The 18,764-nt window shown below is 44.6% G+C and overlaps 2 protein-coding genes across 2 annotated transcripts; one reads left to right on the top strand and one right to left on the bottom strand.

The window, feature by feature from the left end:
* Positions 1-9,213: 9,213 nt before the first annotated feature.
* On the bottom strand, positions 9,214-12,724 carry LOC310801760 (olfactomedin). Its single transcript, XM_083665873.1, has 5 exons — positions 12,656-12,724; positions 11,877-12,032; positions 11,167-11,379; positions 10,718-10,850; positions 9,214-10,565 (listed from the first exon to the last, which is right to left on the bottom strand). Exons 1-5 carry the CDS (start codon positions 12,707-12,709, stop codon positions 9,715-9,717), a joined length of 1,407 nt encoding a protein of 468 aa, XP_083521999.1. The 5' UTR covers positions 12,710-12,724; the 3' UTR covers positions 9,214-9,714.
* A 371-nt stretch (positions 12,725-13,095) lies between these two features.
* On the top strand, positions 13,096-17,784 carry LOC310802365 (olfactomedin-4-like). The gene is made up of 5 exons (XM_083666671.1): positions 13,096-13,209; positions 13,803-13,928; positions 15,958-16,176; positions 16,423-16,576; positions 16,736-17,784. The coding sequence occupies exons 1-5, from the start codon at positions 13,099-13,101 to the stop codon at positions 17,554-17,556; spliced, it is 1,431 nt and encodes a 476-aa protein (XP_083522797.1). The 5' UTR covers positions 13,096-13,098; the 3' UTR covers positions 17,557-17,784.
* The last annotated feature ends 980 nt before the right edge of the window (positions 17,785-18,764 follow it).

The raw sequence follows: 18,764 nt of genomic DNA, 5'->3' as shown, positions 1-18,764 counted from the left end.
TGGCATCGAGACAGAGGAACACACAGACTATATACACAGGGAATGATGGTAAGGGACAGGCGAAATCGATCGGGGTGGGGAAGACAATTACAGAAGCGGGAAAACACACAAGGGCCGATAACGAAGTGACAGAAACGTGAGTAAAACAGGAAATAAATGAATAACAAAAACAAAGACAAACAACACTAATGCACAGGACGGGACGTTACATTCATTTTCCTTATTATATACAGACTCTCTTCTCTGTCTTTTCTCTTTAGTCGTCCTCTCTCCTCTCTCTCCCCCTCTCTCCTCTCTCTCCCCTCTCTCCTCTCTCTCCCCTCTCTCCTCTCTCTCCCCTCTCTTTTCCTCTCCATCGTGACCCTACTGTGCTGTATCTCTAGAGATGTGTTTTTTTTTCAAACAGATGCAGATGTTATGTATATAGGTCATATTGAAGTAATACCCCTCCAGCCCCTGGCCTTTCTCTGTCCTAGAACGCTCATGCTTAATTGATTACTGGGTGCTTTAAAATCCCGCTAAAAGACCTCTAGTGTCTGGGAGGAGAGGTGGGACTTGGGCAGGTCACAGCGGCTCGCAGGCTCATGGCTCCACACCCTGTGTGTGTGTGTGTGTGTGTGTGTGTGTGTGTGTGTGTGTGTGTGTGTGTGTGTGTGTGTGTGTGTGTGTGTGTGTGTGTGTGTGTTCATAGGTAGATAATCAGGATGTCCTGCGTGCAGTGGTTGCACTGTTTGACGTGTCTCTCCCTGACGTCGGGCCACGAGATGTCCATGACACGGTCCACAGCCACGGAGCACACACCATCCTCCTGCTAAGGCAACAGTCAGGTACACCAGTCCACTATACTATACCATCATACTCTGGATTTATTTAGTAGAATTTTTGGTTCTCCTCTCTCTCTCTCTCTCTCTCTCTCTCTCTCTCTCTCTCTCTCTCTCAATCTTTCTCTCTCTATCGCTCTCTTCCTCCAGATGTATAGTTTTAGTTTGAGCAAAACAAAGCAAGAACATTGGTACATGCTACAAAGTTACACAACCCCCCCCCCCCCACACACACACACACCCCATCTCTCCAGATGTTCTAGAGGAGTACAGGTGCAGAACGCCGCCCTGTCCTCGTGGGAATCCCGTGAGCCCCCCTCTCCCCGTGCTGGTGAATGGAGCTAGAGAACCAGAGGGGAGATTCTTCCAGGTGTTCAGCGAATCAGAGGAGAGTTCTGAGGACAGCTCTGATGAGAATGAGGATGGGGAGGAGGAGGAGGGCACAGCACCTAGGTAGGACAACAGTACTGTACAGCATGCTTCAGTAGCCTTACACTGTGTTTCTAAACCCTTGGTCTCTAGGGAGGTTGCTGACCGGTTTCTCAGATGCTTAGAGGACACAGGCATGTAGTCAATTGAATGAATGAATTTATGAATGAATGAGTGGTCCAAATGTATTGCTTCAGAATGTTTGGAAAATACATCCCCATGTCTAAGCATTAGACCACCAAGCCTATGAATGAATAATGCTCTTTCTCGCAATCCCATTTAGAGGTGACTATCTATTAGTTCAATCAATCCCACAGAAAGATGGATATAAAGGTGGAATCCCAGAGGGATTGGATACTGTGCTGCCTGGATGGGCTGGGCTGAGCTGAAAGAGGCTCACACACACAGAGAGGTTACCAGAACAATAGTACAGTACCTAAGCATATAGTATGTCTACGAAGTATGATAGATATAATTAAAATCTATTCCAATGTCATGCATTTTACAGTAAAGTATTAGGGTATGGTTGGACTGGTGAGAAGTGTGTTCTCAGGACAGTTACTCATCAGCTTGCAGTGTCAATATGCTTTACGCATGTGCGATTGTGTGTGTGTGTGTGTGTGTGTGTGTGTGTGTGTGCGTGCTCCTGTTTGTGTGTGTGCAGGCACACGCCTGTGTGTGTGTGATGTGCGTGTGTGTGCGCGCGTGCACGTGTGCGTGTGTGTGTATGTGTGTGTGTGTGTGTTGGAACGTAGCTGTAAGGTTGTGTCACTGCATCCTGATGCGATGCTAATGGGCATGAATGACAAGCGAGGGCAAAGTGAACCCAAGACGAGACCCAGCTAACAAGAGCAACTCTATTAAAGATAATGAGATTAAGGGGCTTTGAGGATATCCACTCCCAACGCCTCCCAACGCCTGCCTCTGCTGCCAGCCGAGTGCTTTCACTCCTTCCACTACAGCTTAGCCGCCTTCCTCACCCTTCTTTACCCACCCCCCTCCACCCCCCCCCCCCTCCTCCTCTCACTCACCCCTCAAGCAGACCCCTCTCATCAGCACTGATGCACAGGGGATTTATATATTTCCTGGAAGGGGAACGCCTGCCCAGTTCCTGCAGTATAGTTTTTAGTCTCCACAGCTTAACATAAGGCTAGATACAGACACGTAGCAATCAGATCAGTGTAAGATTGCTCTTATTACAGAGCAGTGAAACGCTGCAGAGGAGACGATACGTCCCAAGGAGAAACACTATACTGCACCACTCAGAGCTCTCACAGCATATACTGAATTTAAAAAAAAAATCATCTAGAGAAAGCCCTGACATTCAATGCAACACACTACGGTCACCAGTTGGTAGACCGATTATAAGTCAGTCAGTCAGTGAGCAGACGAACAGGGAAGGCAAACAAAAGGATGTCTTAAGGAAAACCTTGTAGTGTATTCACTTCGTAACTGTGTGTGTGTGTGTGTGTGTGTGTGTGTGTGTGTGTGTGTGTGTGTGTGTGTGTCTTTCATTGTGTTTGTTGTCATTTGTGTTAGCTTCCAAGAGTGGGCCTATGTACAGTGTCGTAGTGTGTACTATTACAGTATGGAGAGAGTTGCGAGGCCAATACTTTATGTACTAATGTGCCTTTACTTGTGTCAGTTGTCATTTCTGTCATGAGTGACTTAGAGAGTGTATTGCTGTCTATAAGCTATGTATTGTTGTGCCTGTTTCTCTTCTGGAGGGTTGGTGTGACTGGGCATAGAAATATAATTCATAGACTGGACTTATCTCCTTGAGTGGGCACACTCACTATGGTCATGTTCTGAGGGGATGGGTCCGTTCTATGAATTGTTTTTGGCCGAGTCAGTCCATCTCTCTGTGGAAGTCTAGCAGCGCTGCTCCCTGCAGGTCTACCAGGAACACCTAGGTTAGAATCCTGTCAGTTACTCTAACACAGCTCTGCTCCCTGCAGGTCTACCAGGAACACCTAGGTTAGAATCCTGTCAGTTACTCTAACACAGCTCTGCTCCCTGCAGGTCTACCAGGAACACCTAGGTTAGAATCCTGTCAGTTACTCTAACACAGCTCTGCTCCCTGCAGGTCTATGTGGGACACCTAGGTTAGAATCCTGTCAGTTACTCTAACACAGCTCTGCTCCCTGCAGGTCTATGTGGGACACCTTCTGCTCGGGGCTGGAGGACTTCCTGGTGAAGGTGCGAGAGCGGCGGGGGCTACGTGACTCGCCCGGGGAGGACCACCAGATCCCCCCCACCGCCATCGGAGTAGAGTCACTCATCGTAGGCGCTGCTACCTTTGAGCTAAAGACATTGTGGGTGAAGGATCTCGTGAAGGATCCATTATGAGATGACTCTCCTTCTCAAACACCATACCCGTAACCATAACCAGAAACATCACTTAGTATCTCTCTCTATCCAGATTCGCCTCCTCCTCCTAAATGTCGTTCCTGTTTTGTTTTTTTTAAATCCATTCACAGTCAACAGCAATTCCCGAACACCTGTTTAGTAGACATGTGTAGTACTAGCGCTACCAGGGTAAAGCCACCGTGTTTTCAATGATCTATTTGGAGTCCACATTTAACAACTCAGGCAGAGCATGCGAAAAGTCAATGTTTAAGCCCAAAGACCTTACGGGAAATGCCCCATAACACAGTGACCCATTTAGTTGAGGGAACAGGCCTACAGTGTTCGGCGTCTTGCTATGTTCACATTTCCATCCTCCAGTGGATCCTTTCCAGGTTTTTCATTTATATCTTCAAACTGAAAGCAGCCTTGTCATTATAAGTCCCCTTTATGGAAGGTCCCACCCTTTGTGGCCTGCGTCCCTCCCACCCACACCCTCGCTCTCTCTCGCCTGCCTGGCTGTCTGGCTAGCTGGGTCTATTTCCAGAGAGGATGGCTGTGTGGCCTGCGCGTGGCTGGGAGGGAGGCAATACTGTGTAATTACCTCCCAATGAGAGAGAAGTAGCACGCTGCTGCTTCTCACCACTGCCTGTCGCCACCCTGTCCCCTCCCCTCCTCTCCTCTCTCCCTCCTCTCCTCACTCCTCTTCCCCCTGCTATCCCCTCTCCTCTCCCCCATCTCTCTTCCTCCTCCTCGCCGCTTTCCTCGCCTCACCCCCCTTTCCTCTCCTCTCTTCCTTCCTCTCCCTTCTCCCACCCTCTCCCTCTTCTCCTCCCAATGAGAGAGCAGAATGATTATGCGTCCTCTCCCCCCCTCCTCTCCCCTGTTTCCCTGCCAATGGCTTCCACATGGCAGACAGGCTCACCTCTCCCCTCTGTCAGCCCTGTTCAGCTGAGTTGTCTGTGGTGAGTTAGGTAGATGCTAGTTGAATATTAATTCCCTCCTCGTGTAGAGTGAAATAACTCTGGAATGCTCCGTGCTGAAGAAGGCTTGACACTGAAACACGTCCACGGTGACTATGCTGATTACGCATCAAACCATCATTTATTTTTCTATTGGAGAGTGCTGGCCGTATTATTTACTTATAGAGTGAAATAACCCCATTCAAATGTACCCAACCCCGACCCTGCCTGGAGCAGTTCAGCTCAGCTCAGCTTAAGTCCCTCACCACTCCAACGCCCAGTCATAGTAATCCAGTGTGGAAGTACAGTATAAGCTTATTAACCTAGTATTACCCTACCCATGGTTGCTTATGGATGTACAGTAACAAGCAGTGTTGTATGATGATAGCCATAAGGGGAATTGTCAGCTCTAGCGTATATAGATGCTAGCAAATGATCATAACTGTTTTGCATCATCACTTATGCATAAACTGTTGTCTTGAAGGATAAGAGCATTACTGTACATACATACTAATGGATATGTTAGTGACCATCTTGTGCTTCTTTACCGACAGTGATGACCATTGGGAGGCATATGAACCCCAATAGGGATGATACGGGAAATAGAAAGCAGGGATGATGATCTGTTGACCAAAATGTGCCATTGAATTACTGTCGAGCATACTGTACAAGACTGCTGTGTAACATGGTAATAAACAGCAGTACTGTACTGGAAATGAGGGTTGCATCATGACTGTCCTGTCTCTCTCTTACTGCATTGTACCTGGCAGGAGAACAGGAGAGAAGGTTCTACAGCTGTCTCTGATGGCTACCAGGAAGCGTTACCGGAACTGTGGAGTAGGTCGCTACATCATAGAGGTAGGATGGGGGTCCCTACTTTATAAAGGTAAGGTGGGGGTCGCTACATCATAGAGGTAGGATGGGGGTCCCTACTTTATAAAGGTAAGGTGGGGGTCGCTACATCATAGAGGTAGGATGGGGGTCCCTACTTTATAAAGGTAAGGTGGGGGTCGCTACATCATAGAGGTAGGATGGGGGTCCCTACTTTATAAAGGTAAGGTGGGGGTCCCTAAATCATAGAGGTAGGATGGGGGTCCCTACTTTATAAAGGTAGGATGGGGGTCCCTACTTTATAAAGGTAAGGTGGGGGTCCCTACAGCATAGAGGTAGGATGGGGGTCCCTACTTTATAAAGGTAAGGTGGGGGTCCCTAAATCATAGAGGTAGGATGGGGGTCCCTACTTTATAAAGGTAAGGTGGGGGTCCCTACATCATAGAGGTAGGATGGGGGTCCCTACTTTATAAAGGTAAGGTGGGGGTCCCTACATCATAGAGGTAGGATGGGGGTCCCTACTTTATAAAGGTAAGGTGGGGGTCCCTACATCATAGAGGTGAGGTGGGGCAGGTCAGTGTGGATGTAGCAAAGAGACACAGGCTATATTTTTGGGAGAGTCTCCCTCCATCTGTCTTCATTTACTGAGAACCTGAAATTACTACAGTTTGTGATTCTGAGAAAGGTTTTAGCTACCAAGATGGAAAAAAAGGAAAATAACTGACTGAATATTTGAGATAGTGATAGTTTAGATAAACCACAAAGAGAGAATATATATGTTTCTTTGACGTTGGCCCTCTCTGTTATTATATGAGGCGTCTGGGTGTGTCTGACTGTGGGCCAAAACAGGGCAGCGCCCTTCTTGGATTTTGCTGCCACAGTCACTCAGCATCGAGTCTCACGTAGCTGTACCTCCAAATGACATTGTTCTCACGCCTCCTTTGGAGGTCTGGAGAGTTTTAGATTAGCTGATCTGGCTTGGATTGAACTGGACGGCGCAATGGGAGAATGTGCTCACAATTTCATTGGATGTTACATTTCAAGAAATCTGGTTGCTTGTTGTTATGTGCGTCACGCAAAGTATTTGATTGGTTTGACGTGTTGCAAGGCGTCAATCATTTCAAACAGGTTTACACCCCTTTGTAGCTATTTTCTGCAAAAGATTTCCCCAGGCTTTCCAAAGTAGGAAAACCTGGTACTCAGCATCTGTCATCTCCTCCCCTTGTGTGGTTAGAGGCCCCCCTGCTGGCCATAACATGTCTTACACTTCTTCAGTTGCATCTATGAGGGCTTCCTCAACAAAGTTAGGAAGCCACTTTGGACTATTCCGAGGTTTATCTCTGTTCTCTGTGTTCCTGTGTGGCTGCCAGCTGCTGAAGAGCCAGTCGGTGTGTGCCTCCTACGATGCGTTCCTCGCTCACGCCGACCTAGACGCTGTGGACTTCTTCTCACGCTGCGGCCTCACGGACGACGCCCTGCTGAACGACAAGTTCAAGTACTGACACACACACACACACACACACACACACACACACACACACACACACGCCAATTACACACACACACACACACACACACACACACACACACACACATACACACACACACATGCCAGTTGCACACACATGCCAATTGCACACACACACACACACACACACACACACACACACACACACACACACACACACTCACTCACACTCTCACCATGACTAGACAGTTGATGAGGATGATAGGATTTTGATTCATCCAATTATTTTCTATATTCAGATTCTGTTGTTGATTGTGATTGATGTGTGTACAACTGATCCTCTCTCAGATTGTGTGTCAGGTCTCTGTAATGCTCTCATTCTACAGAGAGGTGAGAGATGAGTGGACCAACACTACACTCATGAGTTACCTGCCTCCCTTCACCACAGGTCAGCCAGGTCACTTTGACCACATATCACCTGAATTACTGTATCAAGGCCTTGATGATTATACTGTAGCTTTAAGTGCAATCAGGTCTGTTAGAACAACAACATGTGCAACCCTGGTGGTACAGTATCCCCCAGGACCCTTGAGTTGAGGAACACTGTAATCAACTAACCTTCTTCCTGTCCCTCCTGTCCACCATACCACCCCCTACCCCTCCTCTCCCCTCCCCTCCCCTTCCATGGTGCAGAGTCAGACAGTCGTAACCCAGGGTTTGCCTTGATTCTACCAGAGCTGGAGCTGGAGGTGGAGCTGGCGTGAGTCTGAATCTCGTATTTCAGTACAACAACACATGTATGTGTGGCAGACAAATTCATTCAGCCTAGGGGCATATGGTGTTGTTATTGGCTATCTGTCCTTCAGGAAGACCAAGGCTCTGGCAGCCTATCAGCAGCAGGCCGTGTGTGTGACCAGGCTGGTCGGAGAGGTCAAGACCCTCAGAGAACAGGTCAGACCGACTCCTCTAACCCCTAACTCCTAGGCCATACCATAAATATGTTGTATTTGAGCCATCCTGTTGTATTTGTGTGTGAACACACCCAGCTGGAGCTGCAGAGGAGAGAAGTGGATAACCTGAATGATGAATTGGACAAGGAGAGAGAGCGACGACACAGAGTAGGTCCGTTTGATAAATACACTATCTCTTGGCTAGAGTGGTGTGTGTGTGTGTGTGTGTGTGTGTGTGTGTGTGTGTGTGCGTGTGTGTGTGCGTGTGTGCGTGTGTGCGTGCGTGCGTGCGTGCGTGCGTGCGTGCGTGCGTGCGTGCGTGCGTGTTTGCGTGAGCACGCTTGTGTGTGTTTTCATCCATAAATTGTGTTGTGTGTGTGTGTGTGTGTGTGTGTGTGTGTGTGTGTGTGTGTGTGTACAGAGCAGCAGCTCCTGGAGTATAAACTGAGGAAGGCTCAACAGCTCCTGGAGAGGCAGGTGATAGACTCAGGTCAGTGGTAATATAACATCCTGCCAACACAACCTTCTCTTTTCCACTTCCTCCAGCACCATCTGCTGGTCACATCAGGTTACTGATACATCTCCTCAGTCTCATTTGGCCTTTACACTGAGTTGCTATCTATGCTGAGCTTATTACTGTACAGTACATACAGTCTGCTGCCATACACCTGAGATGCCTTTATTTTGATATTTGATTGAATAGTGTTTGGTATGGATGGTTAAGTGTAAAATGATTTTCAACAGACTGCAACAACAGACTTTGTGAAGCTAGTGGTTTACTTTGTCTCAGCTTTTCCCAACAATGTCTATGCTGCACAAATGATAGAGCGATTGATTCATTAACTGCATTGATGAGATGTGGTTTACTACTCTTTACATGTGTCGTCCTGGGCCTGTGGCATCCTTGGCCATATTATTGTATACTGTCTATAGCTTGGTTTTGAATTTGAGCATAAAAGCATTAGCCGATGACTTTGTTGATGAGAAGGGTTCTCTTTCTATAGATGATGATCCGGACCTGAACCCTAGTGAGCCCAGCATCTCCCCTCGCAGTCCTTTACACCTGGGGGAGCCCCCTATGGAGGCAGAGATGTAGGAGACAGAGGCTGGAGATTGATGTCTAGCTGAACAATATGCTGGTAAAACATCAATAGAGGAAGAGCCTTGGAAATATGATTTTCTATTTTCTAATAATAACTAACTGGTGAAGTTTCTCCTTCTTTTCTTTTTTGTAGGGAACAAGAGCACTATTATGGATATTGTAAGACTACACAAAGAATGTCTGTGTGTGTGTGTGCGTGTGCATGTGCGTGTGCTGTGCGTGTGCGTGTGTCCTCTGTTTGCTTGTGTTATATGTGTACCTTGACTAAATAAAGATACTCATATATGATGTAGTCATAGTTTATTCTGAGAAATTATGAAACAATTATGAAATATACTTTTATGGCGGATCAGCAGTGTAAATACAGCTTTGGAACATTACTATTACTAACATCATTAGAACAATTAACAGAGTTTCAGATGAATTGTTTTATTTTTCAGCAAAGAAGTCGACATCATAAAGATAGCAGTCAACAGCTATAAAGAGCACATGTTTCCCCCAGTACACTACAGTGTAATTACACACTCTTAAAAGGACACTTTACATTTTTTTTACCTTGACATTCATGACAGTATCTCCAGCACCATACCAACACAGCAATTTTCTTCATTCTGTAGTCAAAAAGATAAGGAAAAAGGTCCTAAGAGAAATTACCCCCTATGATGTAATTGGGGGTAATTATATTTTTACATTACTACAGCCACAAATACACTTGGCTGAAAACTTTTTCTTTTTTTTAACCCCCAATGGTGAAGTGTCCCTTTAAGTATAATGTCATGCAAAGGGTATGGGTATTGTATACATACTAGAAGGCTGTTTGGTAAGACAGCATGTAACCATCATTGTACATGTAGAGGTGTTTGTCGATGGGGTTGTAGCTCAGGCTGGCCACGCCCTTGGCGACCTTCTCCATAGAGATGGCAAGGGTGTTGTCTTCCTGCCCTGTTTGGGTGTCAAAGGCGTAGAACACCTCCTCGTGGAACTCGTCGCCGTAGCGGGTGGCGTAGAGAACCCCGCATACCATGAAGGCATTGGTCACAGACTTCTTGAACTGCTGTGTCATCCAGGTGTGCGTCACATTGAACGCATCTGGATCCAGGCGACTCAGCACCAGGTTCCCATGGTTACCGAGTGTGGAGTAGATCACCCAGAGGCCTCTCTCATCAACGGCAAAGTCGATGTCGGTGTGACTGCGGCAGTCATAGTAGCAGTAGGAGAATTGGCTGTTGAAGCCGGCACCAGGCAGCTTCAGACGTCGCGTGGTCTTGGTCTTTAGGTCATAACGGCACAGATCGGGAGAATTATAGCAGTTGAAGAACAGGCCGTTACCGTACAGCACTGTGCCAGGCCCCTGCATGGCATTGGCGTGGGTGGCGCTTGGTGCCACGTTTACGTCTGTGTGTTTCTGAGCTCCCATGAAGTCCTCATAGGAGCTGTAGAGACGCAGGACGTTGCTATAGTAGCCACTCGTCAGGTACAGGACCCAGTAACTGTCCTCCACCACCTCCTTCTGCTCCCCCCGGTCCACCTCCTCCTGGCTAGCCTTCTCCTTGGCTTGGCGGCCCCAGGAGCCTGACGTATAGCTCTTCCCAAATGGGCTTAGCTTTGTGACTACAGGGCTGCTGATGCTGGTCAGGAGGCGTTTGGAGCACATGCCTGGGGAGACAGAGACCAGAGGGCCAGAGGTTACAGTCAGAGCAGGGTTCAGGTCATACACACACACACACACACACACGCCAATTGCACACACACACACACACACACACACACACACACACGTGCATACACAAACACACACGCCTACTCACTTTTGAAATCCTCTGGGATTGACCTACAGGACTCAAGGCCATTCTTCAGATAGCGAAGTTTGTTCCTCACCGTTTTCATGTTGACAACGTTTGACATTTGCATCTTCTCTACCTGCTCAAGGACATCAACCACCTGACACCACAAAATGACAGTCACTGTAGGAGAGGCTTCACTGATACACTACTACAGTACCACCTCAGATTATACAGATAGAGGAAGACAGACAGAGAGAGAGTGCACCATACCAGTGAGTATTTCTCAACTCCCCCAGGGTTGCATACTTTTGCTCTGGCCCAGCACGAACACACCTGATTTAGCTAATTACCAAGCCCTCTTAGTTGAATCAAGCTTGACCAAACATGTGCAACTCTGGGGGAATACCCCAGGACCAGAGTTGAGAAGCGCTGCAGCAACAGCCACAGTATCATCACACTACCATTCCAAGTACCTCGTCGGTGAGTTTTTGAGTCTCTTTGCTTTGTTTCTCTTGATGGATGGAGCCGATGTCTTTCTCCAGCTGGTCCAGCTCGCCCCTAAGCTTCCGCAGGTGCAGGGAAGTGTACAAACCTTTGTGGTGCAGTTCCTGGAATGGCTCCAGGCGAGCCGTCAGGTTTCTAATGACCTCCTGGAACTTGGGAAGTTCCTCGTACCCTTCTGTTACCTAGCAATCAGGTAAGACATTCAACTACAGTCAAATATAAAATGTATACAAGTACTGTAGCCTACTTCTAAAGTCAAAATGTTACTTATTCTACTGACATAGAAATACTTTTAGCCCGCTGAAGCAAGCCCACACATTTTCATAAGGAAATTCCTCCACGGATTGTGGCTTTGATCCTTGCCCTGACCATTTAACTTTAACCCTAACCCTAACCAAAATCAATTTGAACTAATTTGGATATTCAACATCGGTTTGCAGATCTAGCATGTCCCCTTAGTCTTTCCTGTTTTGAAGCTTTACAGTGTTTATTTACAATTACATTGTTTACAATAACATTGTTTACAAACAATGGAGTAAAACAAGCTTATCTTTTGGGTGCTGTTAGGCACTTGAACTAAGCTCATTACGCATTTATACGTTATTTTCTTCAAGAATCAATGTATACTGTATATCATTATTTTAAAAGGCAAAGATTGCCCCCTTTTAACATGCCTTACCGTATCATTAAGTTGTTGCAAGGAGACTTCACATTCCTGCACCAGTTGTAGCACCTCCTCATACTTGGGGGCTGGGAATGCCCAAACACTACTGTTGACTTGGCACAGACAGGAGGAGTCCGCCTTCTTAAGGCCATCAATACGTTGGCCATCGCCCTGTGATACACACATGTACTTACATACACCGTAATATGGAAAGACAAAGCAAGCACAGCATACCTAGTATTCATACACAACACAATAAAATAATAAAAACACTTTGCTGCTGCTCTTTGCCAAACAAAGCCAAAGCCACATAAATCAATAAAATACAACGACTGAATCAACAAGACATTATTCATTAATAAAAATAATAAAGATTGACTTGTGGTTAATAGCTGCTTCTTCTTCTATCTGTTCTCTCACAAGAAGAACAGATAGAAGAGGACATTGGTCCCTCAACAAGTAAAAAATGTTTATGTGAGAAGCATACAGTACAATACAATACAATACAGTACAGTACAGTATAATACAATACAATACAATACAGTATAATACAATACAAAAAAAAATTCACGTGAGGGAACTTCTTTTGTGGAATGGTAGGCTACAAATTAGTGTAGCACTAATACAGTGCCAACAAAAATATGAATTATATATGTTAAGACAAACAAAAACGATATATATATAATATAATATATGTTTTAAATACAGTAGACTCTGCACAGTCTGGTGTCACACAGATGGCCTAGGTTCAAACGCTGTCAGTCTTATAAGCAGGACAGTGGAGTGGGTATTACCTGAGGAAGGATGTAGAAAAGACCAGAGACCAAGAACACAACCGACAGCTTCATGTTGGATCAGAGGACAGAGTCAACATGAGACAAGTCCCTCTGAAAACTTTGATCCCCCTTATGTCGTAAGATGGGTGGTCCTTGAAGTTGTGCTGATACGACAGAGCATGCCAGTAAGGGAAGAAAAATGAGGAAGAAAAAAGTGTACGTAAGGAATATTTTTGCTTTGTGAAACATTATTGACATGCATGTTTGATGAGATATCAGGAACAGAAAATGAACATGTTTCACCATTTCTGTTCACATCACACTTACTCTTACTTCCCTGCATCTGATGAAACTTTCACATCCTCATGATGGAATTAACTTAGTCTCTGCATTTGAATTACATAAGTGACACCGCCTTCGTAAATGACAGTAAAACCTGTGACTGTGTGCATGTGGACTTCATGTGGACTGCGTGTGTCTTTAAAAGGAATGATTTCCCCTCCCAGTCTCAGTATGCTGTTGGTACTCTGACACTGACCATGATCCTGCTCCTGTTGCTACTGACACCTACTGTGAGTTCTACTCTTAAACATCCTCTTGCCTTTACATTGCCTTTCTCATTCAAGAACAATACTGTATTCATCTGTGGAGCCAAAGGCATTAGCTTGGGGAGCTCAGGTCTCAGTCGATGATACTCATGCAAGCTTGGTTCATCAAACCACTTCTGTTATAATTGCTGTAGATAAGACAATAAAATAGTAGGTGCATAATGCAACTGTAGGTGCATAGAAGAACTTCAGATTTTATTGATAAGATACTGATAGATATCTTGTATCACTTTGGTCTAGTTTCCCAGACACAGACAGATTAAGTTTAGTCCTAGACTAAATAACTTTTCCAATAGAAAATCCCCATTGAAGATGTATTTTAGTCTAGGATTAGACTTCATCTGTGTATACAGTAGGAAACCAGCCCTTGATGTAGGTTATGTTTATGTTCCTGCAGGTAATGTATTGTACATAGTGTTGAGCATAAGAACTTTGGATACCTGTATAATGAGTGTAAAAAGTCAATAATGTTATTTAGCAAGTGTGAGGATGTTAAAACATAGTATGTGTCTGTGTGTGCATGTTTATTAGTGTCTCTTCCCATGTGTTCTTGGCAGGCCCGTTCATCTCCTAATGACTGTGTATGTGAGCTGAATAACTCTGAGCTCCCCTTCCCTTATGACAAGTTGAAGACTGTTGAGACCGTTGCCTCACAATGCACTGAAAACATCACTCCACGGCAGGTAGAGACTGTTTGCAATATTATAAATATGAATTGATTCTTACTGTCTCTGACACAAGTAGCCTCCTAATTATGTACAGAGAGAGACAGATAACTGATATTTCACACTGTACATGTAAAAGGCCCATGAAGGAATGAGGGGGTTTCTGTGTCTCCCGTACTGATAAATCATACTGTATAATTTTTAGCATTTTATTGGCCATGTGGTATTGAGGTTGCCATCCTGAAATAGAAACTTGTATTTGTTTATTGTCTACTGAGAAAGGCATGATAGCCAAAACGCAGCTCTCAAGTTTCGACACAACAGAGAGAAAACTGTTAAAAGCTATCAAGTAAAGAACACGTGTAATAAATGGCCAAAAATGTAGAATTATTTAATATTGATTTAATATTGCTCCAATGCAATGGTAAGATACATGTTTGTCGCCAGGATGTGTGACTTTGCTGCTCGTGGATCTCAGCAAAAACGCTAAAGGGGTGGAGCCATGGCCTCCCACCACCACAGGCTCTAGTTACAAGGGAAATTGAACCAAGGGTGGAACTGTGAGTTGAATATTGGGGGTGGGGGAACCAACTGACATGGGGCCTGGGGGTCTTCCTAGGAAAAAATGTTGACCCTTAGAAACGCATTTCCTGCAATTTCACACAGTTTGACATGACTTATTATGGCCTCTCTTGAGGGGTATTTTGAGGGATATTCTACTGTTTTGAAAGGTTTAACAGTATTGTGTTGTCTTCTGTAAGCACATAGTTTTTAACACTATTTTTAAGCGACAATAATATTTGTCCAAGACTCATTTGGGTCTCAACCGCAGGGGAATGTTAGAGTGGAGGGTCCCAAAAAAAAGAAGAAGAAAAAAGAGTCCAAACAAGAAGTGGCCTTTTAGAAGTTAGAGTTCTAGGTTATTTGTTCTGTGTTCACCTGGACACCTGACTGCCTCCATGGGCTGGGGTGTGTTTTGTGGCATTGTGGCTTCTTAGAAACTTTTAATTTCTCCCAGGAAAAGGTGTTCTTCTGTAAGCACATTTAATGCGCTACATCGTTTTTTCAACAACATTTTTAAGTACCTACTGTACCAGTGTTTCCATTTGGACGACAGAACTGATGCATTTAACATTGGGAACGGCTCAAAAAAAGAATAAAAATACAAACTGTCAATCAAATTTGCGAGCCACGCCCAGTCAATCCTGTAGTCTACTTGCTAAAGAAATTGTGATAAGCAAAGAAGCTACGTTTTGCTTCGCTTTGAGCATTTAATTGTAAACAATTCAAGTATTTAATTTAACGTTTATGTTGACAGTTAAAGAGGCAATCTGGGATTGGTACATCCATTTTTTTTAACTTTTAAATGAATGATATTTAGCCATTGATCCTTAAAGAATATTACTTATAATGCCTCATGAGTTTACCCCATCCGAACCCAACATATAAGCTTGTTTTACTCCAGCAAACAATTGTAAACAATGTAATTGTAAACAAACACTGTATAGCTTCAGTACATGGTCAAAACTATCATTTTATCTCTCAAAAAATCTTTGCTAATTTTGGCCAATCAGACAAAGCAAGGCAAACATACTGTTGATTTTTATGATCCGTTTCAATACAGAGCTTGCGAATGCTACAAAAAGTAATATACTGGGAAACATGTCTTAATCTGTGGGCATCTGAAGATTGGAATTAACATTAGAATAAATAATTGATGAACCGATATACTATAACTGCAGTACAGGCTGTGATGTGAAACTACGTATATGTGTTTATGTGCGTGTATATATGTGTCTGTGTCCATATGTATTTTAGGTACTGTATCTTACCATGGAATGAAAAATAGCTCTAAGTAGAAGTATAATTCATATTTTCCTTTCATGTCCTCCAATCAGGGGAGAGATATAGATTTAAAAAAAGGGACTAGACATGAAGTACTGCTATCTGATAGTCATTTAAGATGAATCTGCTCATTTCAAAGTTGATCTACCCCATAAAAAACAATTCCCAACATAGAAACAACACAATGTGCTCTCTCCTGCAGACAGCTGAGGTGAACAGCCTTCTGCTGGGTCTGACCATGCGTCTGCCTCAGCTGGAGACGGATTTGGTCACACTGGAGGAGGAGAACGACGGGGACTTATATGGGACCGTGTCCCTGCAGCTCATAGAGAACGAGCTGACGGAGGTGCTGCTGCTCCTCCACAAGCTCAACAGCACCACCAGCAGCCACCAGCGCCTCCACACCGACATCGATACACAGGTATGGAACCATAGAGAACACTGAGAACTGTTAGAACTGTTCTCTTCATGTTCTATGTTTTGATTATAGCTTTTAACCCCACGAAAACACATGAAGGAACCCACACAAACCAGCATACAAGACATAAAGGGACTTCATGCACATACTGGACATCAATAGAACATATATGGGAATTTTCTTTCTTTGAAAAGAAACTTTCAGGCTAATGTGATACTCCTCATTCCTATACCACGTTGTATGTTACAGGTTAAGGATCTCAAGGACGAAATGAGGGATCTGGAGAAGTTTGACAATATGCAGGTGGTGAGAAGACAACAGGTGAACAAACGTCTGAAGAGAGACCTGGATCAGTGCAGGGAAGACCAAACTGCTCCATCCCCGCCCCCCCAGCCACCACATGGTACGGGCCATATCACCTAACACACACATCTAAATAACTGAAAATTATCACATTTTTACATGAACAGTTTTTCATTTTTTTTATTGTAAATTCAAGTCACTTCCTGAATTGACATCAAATTGTCACCAACCCTGCTGTCTTCTTGTTCATACCCTGTAGGACGCCTCTTGAATGTGACTGGTCCCATAATTTTCTCCACCACTCAATACGGCGCCTCCTACCATTATGGCTCATGGGGTCGCGACCCCAAACCTGCCGTGGGGAAGGAGAGCTGGTACTGGCTGGTGCTGTTGACCTCCTCAAACGTGTTCTCCAACTTTGTGCACCGCTACAGCAGCCAGAGCGCTCTGATTGTGGGGGTGAGCGTTCCAGGGACCGTGTCGATCCACTCCTCCAACCCTACCACGAACACCATCCAGGGACCCAATGTGGTCATGTACGGCGAGGCGCTCTACTACGAATGCTACAACAAACCAGATGTCTGCCGCTTCAACCTCACTGACAAGACCATCACCTCTGTGGCCCTTCCCAAAGGCGCAGGCTTCAACAGCGTCTACAACTTCTGTTCGGTGAAAACTACGTGTTACACATACACTGACCTGGATCTGGCTACCGATGAATCTGGTGTCTGGGTGGTCTACAGCTCCCCCGATAACTACGGTAACTTAGTGCTGTCCGAGGTGCTCCCCAGCAGCCCCCCAACCCTGGGTCGAACCTGGGACACGTCAGCCCACAAGACGGCCATAAGCAACACATTCATGGCGCACGGCGTGCTCTATGCCACGCGCTATGTGGATAAGGACACGGAGGAGATCTTCTATGCGTTCGACACTGAGACGGGCTTGGAGCGCTATAACGTCGCCATCCGTATGAAGAAGCTGTCCCCTAACTTCCAGTCTCTGAACTACAGCCCTGTTGACCACATGCTGTACGCCTACAGTGATACAAAGATTGTCTCATACAAGGCTATCTTTGGGTGAGCTTAGCTATAGTGGAATGTGTAACCTAAGAATGGATTATCTACAGGGGATATTACACCACAAAATCAAATACTTAATGTATAGAGTATCTATACATTAAAACAAATATACATAAAACAGATGATCACATAAAACATGTTTCTTCTCAAGCTTACATTGCACCTGTAATCAGTAGTAGTTTGACTGAAATGTATTAGTCTTATCTAAATAAAATTAAAGTGCTCATTGCTCACATGAGAGTGGTCTCTGTTGTTCCTGTATGAAGGCTGCTGTAATGTACATATCTTTATCAAGGATGTTGTTTTAGTGTAGATTGTTTATGTTGCACACTTAAATAACATCACTAGGTCTCGTTCTACTCACGCACACTGGCAGGACACATGAAAAATGGACCAATGGCTTTTTCCAACAAATTTGGTCTTGCTATGTCACTCACGTGCCCGAGTATGCATGTTCGAAAAAAATATACACTTATGTTAAACCCGTTTCTTGTAGTCTGCAATTAAGTGGTCAATTTCAGGGGTAGTTTTCGTTGTGGCTGCGTCTATTAACTGTATTGGGAGAAGCGGTACGAGGAGAAAGTTTACATTCTATCAGAACTCAATTGTTCTACATCACAATCAGCCAGGCAGGCTACGGGGCACAACTATTCACATCAAATACTTAAGACTTTTGAGGTAAGCTGATTGTTATTACCTATAGTGATAACAATATATAGCTCCAAGTAAACCCAAAATGTTACCTTCTACATTATAATGAATACGATTCTGGAACAGCACTCCTACTCTGATGCTTTATGAATACGGCCCCTGATCTATTCGACCACTGTGGGTGGCTTTCAACTGAACCCTTCTTTGTGAGTATTTCTGAATCACTCTCCATAGAATCAGTTGCCTTCTAAAGTGATTAGACCAGTGTTGATGTCCAGACCATGGTTCAACTGAGACATTTGACCCAATGCTGACATAAAGTCTTTATTTCTTAGTTACATGTTCATTACATGGACAGAGACAGCTTGGTGTATACAGTATATATATAATATATTTAAACTTTACAATACACAGATCTGAATGATGGCGAAGCAGGTAAGAGTCAAACCTATTATCTCTGAACGGAATCAAGCTTGGAGGGAGACTCCCACAAAATCAAACAGTCCAAAAAACACAACTTATTGCTCAATACAAATCAATAATAATAATAATAATAAT

Source organism: Argentina silus, assembly GCF_951799395.1.
Source record: "Argentina silus genome assembly, chromosome: 3".
Taxonomy (NCBI): Eukaryota; Metazoa; Chordata; class Actinopteri; order Argentiniformes; family Argentinidae; genus Argentina; species Argentina silus.
Note: the sequence above shows the minus strand (reverse complement) of the source record. Positions and strands in the feature narration are given on the sequence as shown.

Bases quoted from the DNA above. Each gene is read 5' to 3' on its own strand.
- LOC310801760 (XM_083665873.1), bottom strand. From the start codon at position 12,709: ATGAAGCTGTCGGTTGTGTTCTTGGTCTCTGGTCTTTTCTACATCCTT. The intron at 11,380-11,876 runs GTAAGGCATGTT...CCTGATTGCTAG, and splicing joins TGCAACAACTTAATGATACG to GTAACAGAAGGGTACGAGGA. The intron at 10,851-11,166 runs GTACTTGGAATG...TTGTGGTGTCAG, and splicing joins CTCAAAAACTCACCGACGAG to GTGGTTGATGTCCTTGAGCA.
- LOC310802365 (XM_083666671.1), top strand. From the start codon at position 13,099: ATGTGGACTGCGTGTGTCTTTAAAAGGAATGATTTCCCCTCCCAGTCT. The intron at 13,210-13,802 runs GTGAGTTCTACT...TGTTCTTGGCAG, and splicing joins TGTTGCTACTGACACCTACT to GCCCGTTCATCTCCTAATGA. The intron at 16,577-16,735 runs GTACGGGCCATA...CATACCCTGTAG, and splicing joins GCCCCCCCAGCCACCACATG to GACGCCTCTTGAATGTGACT.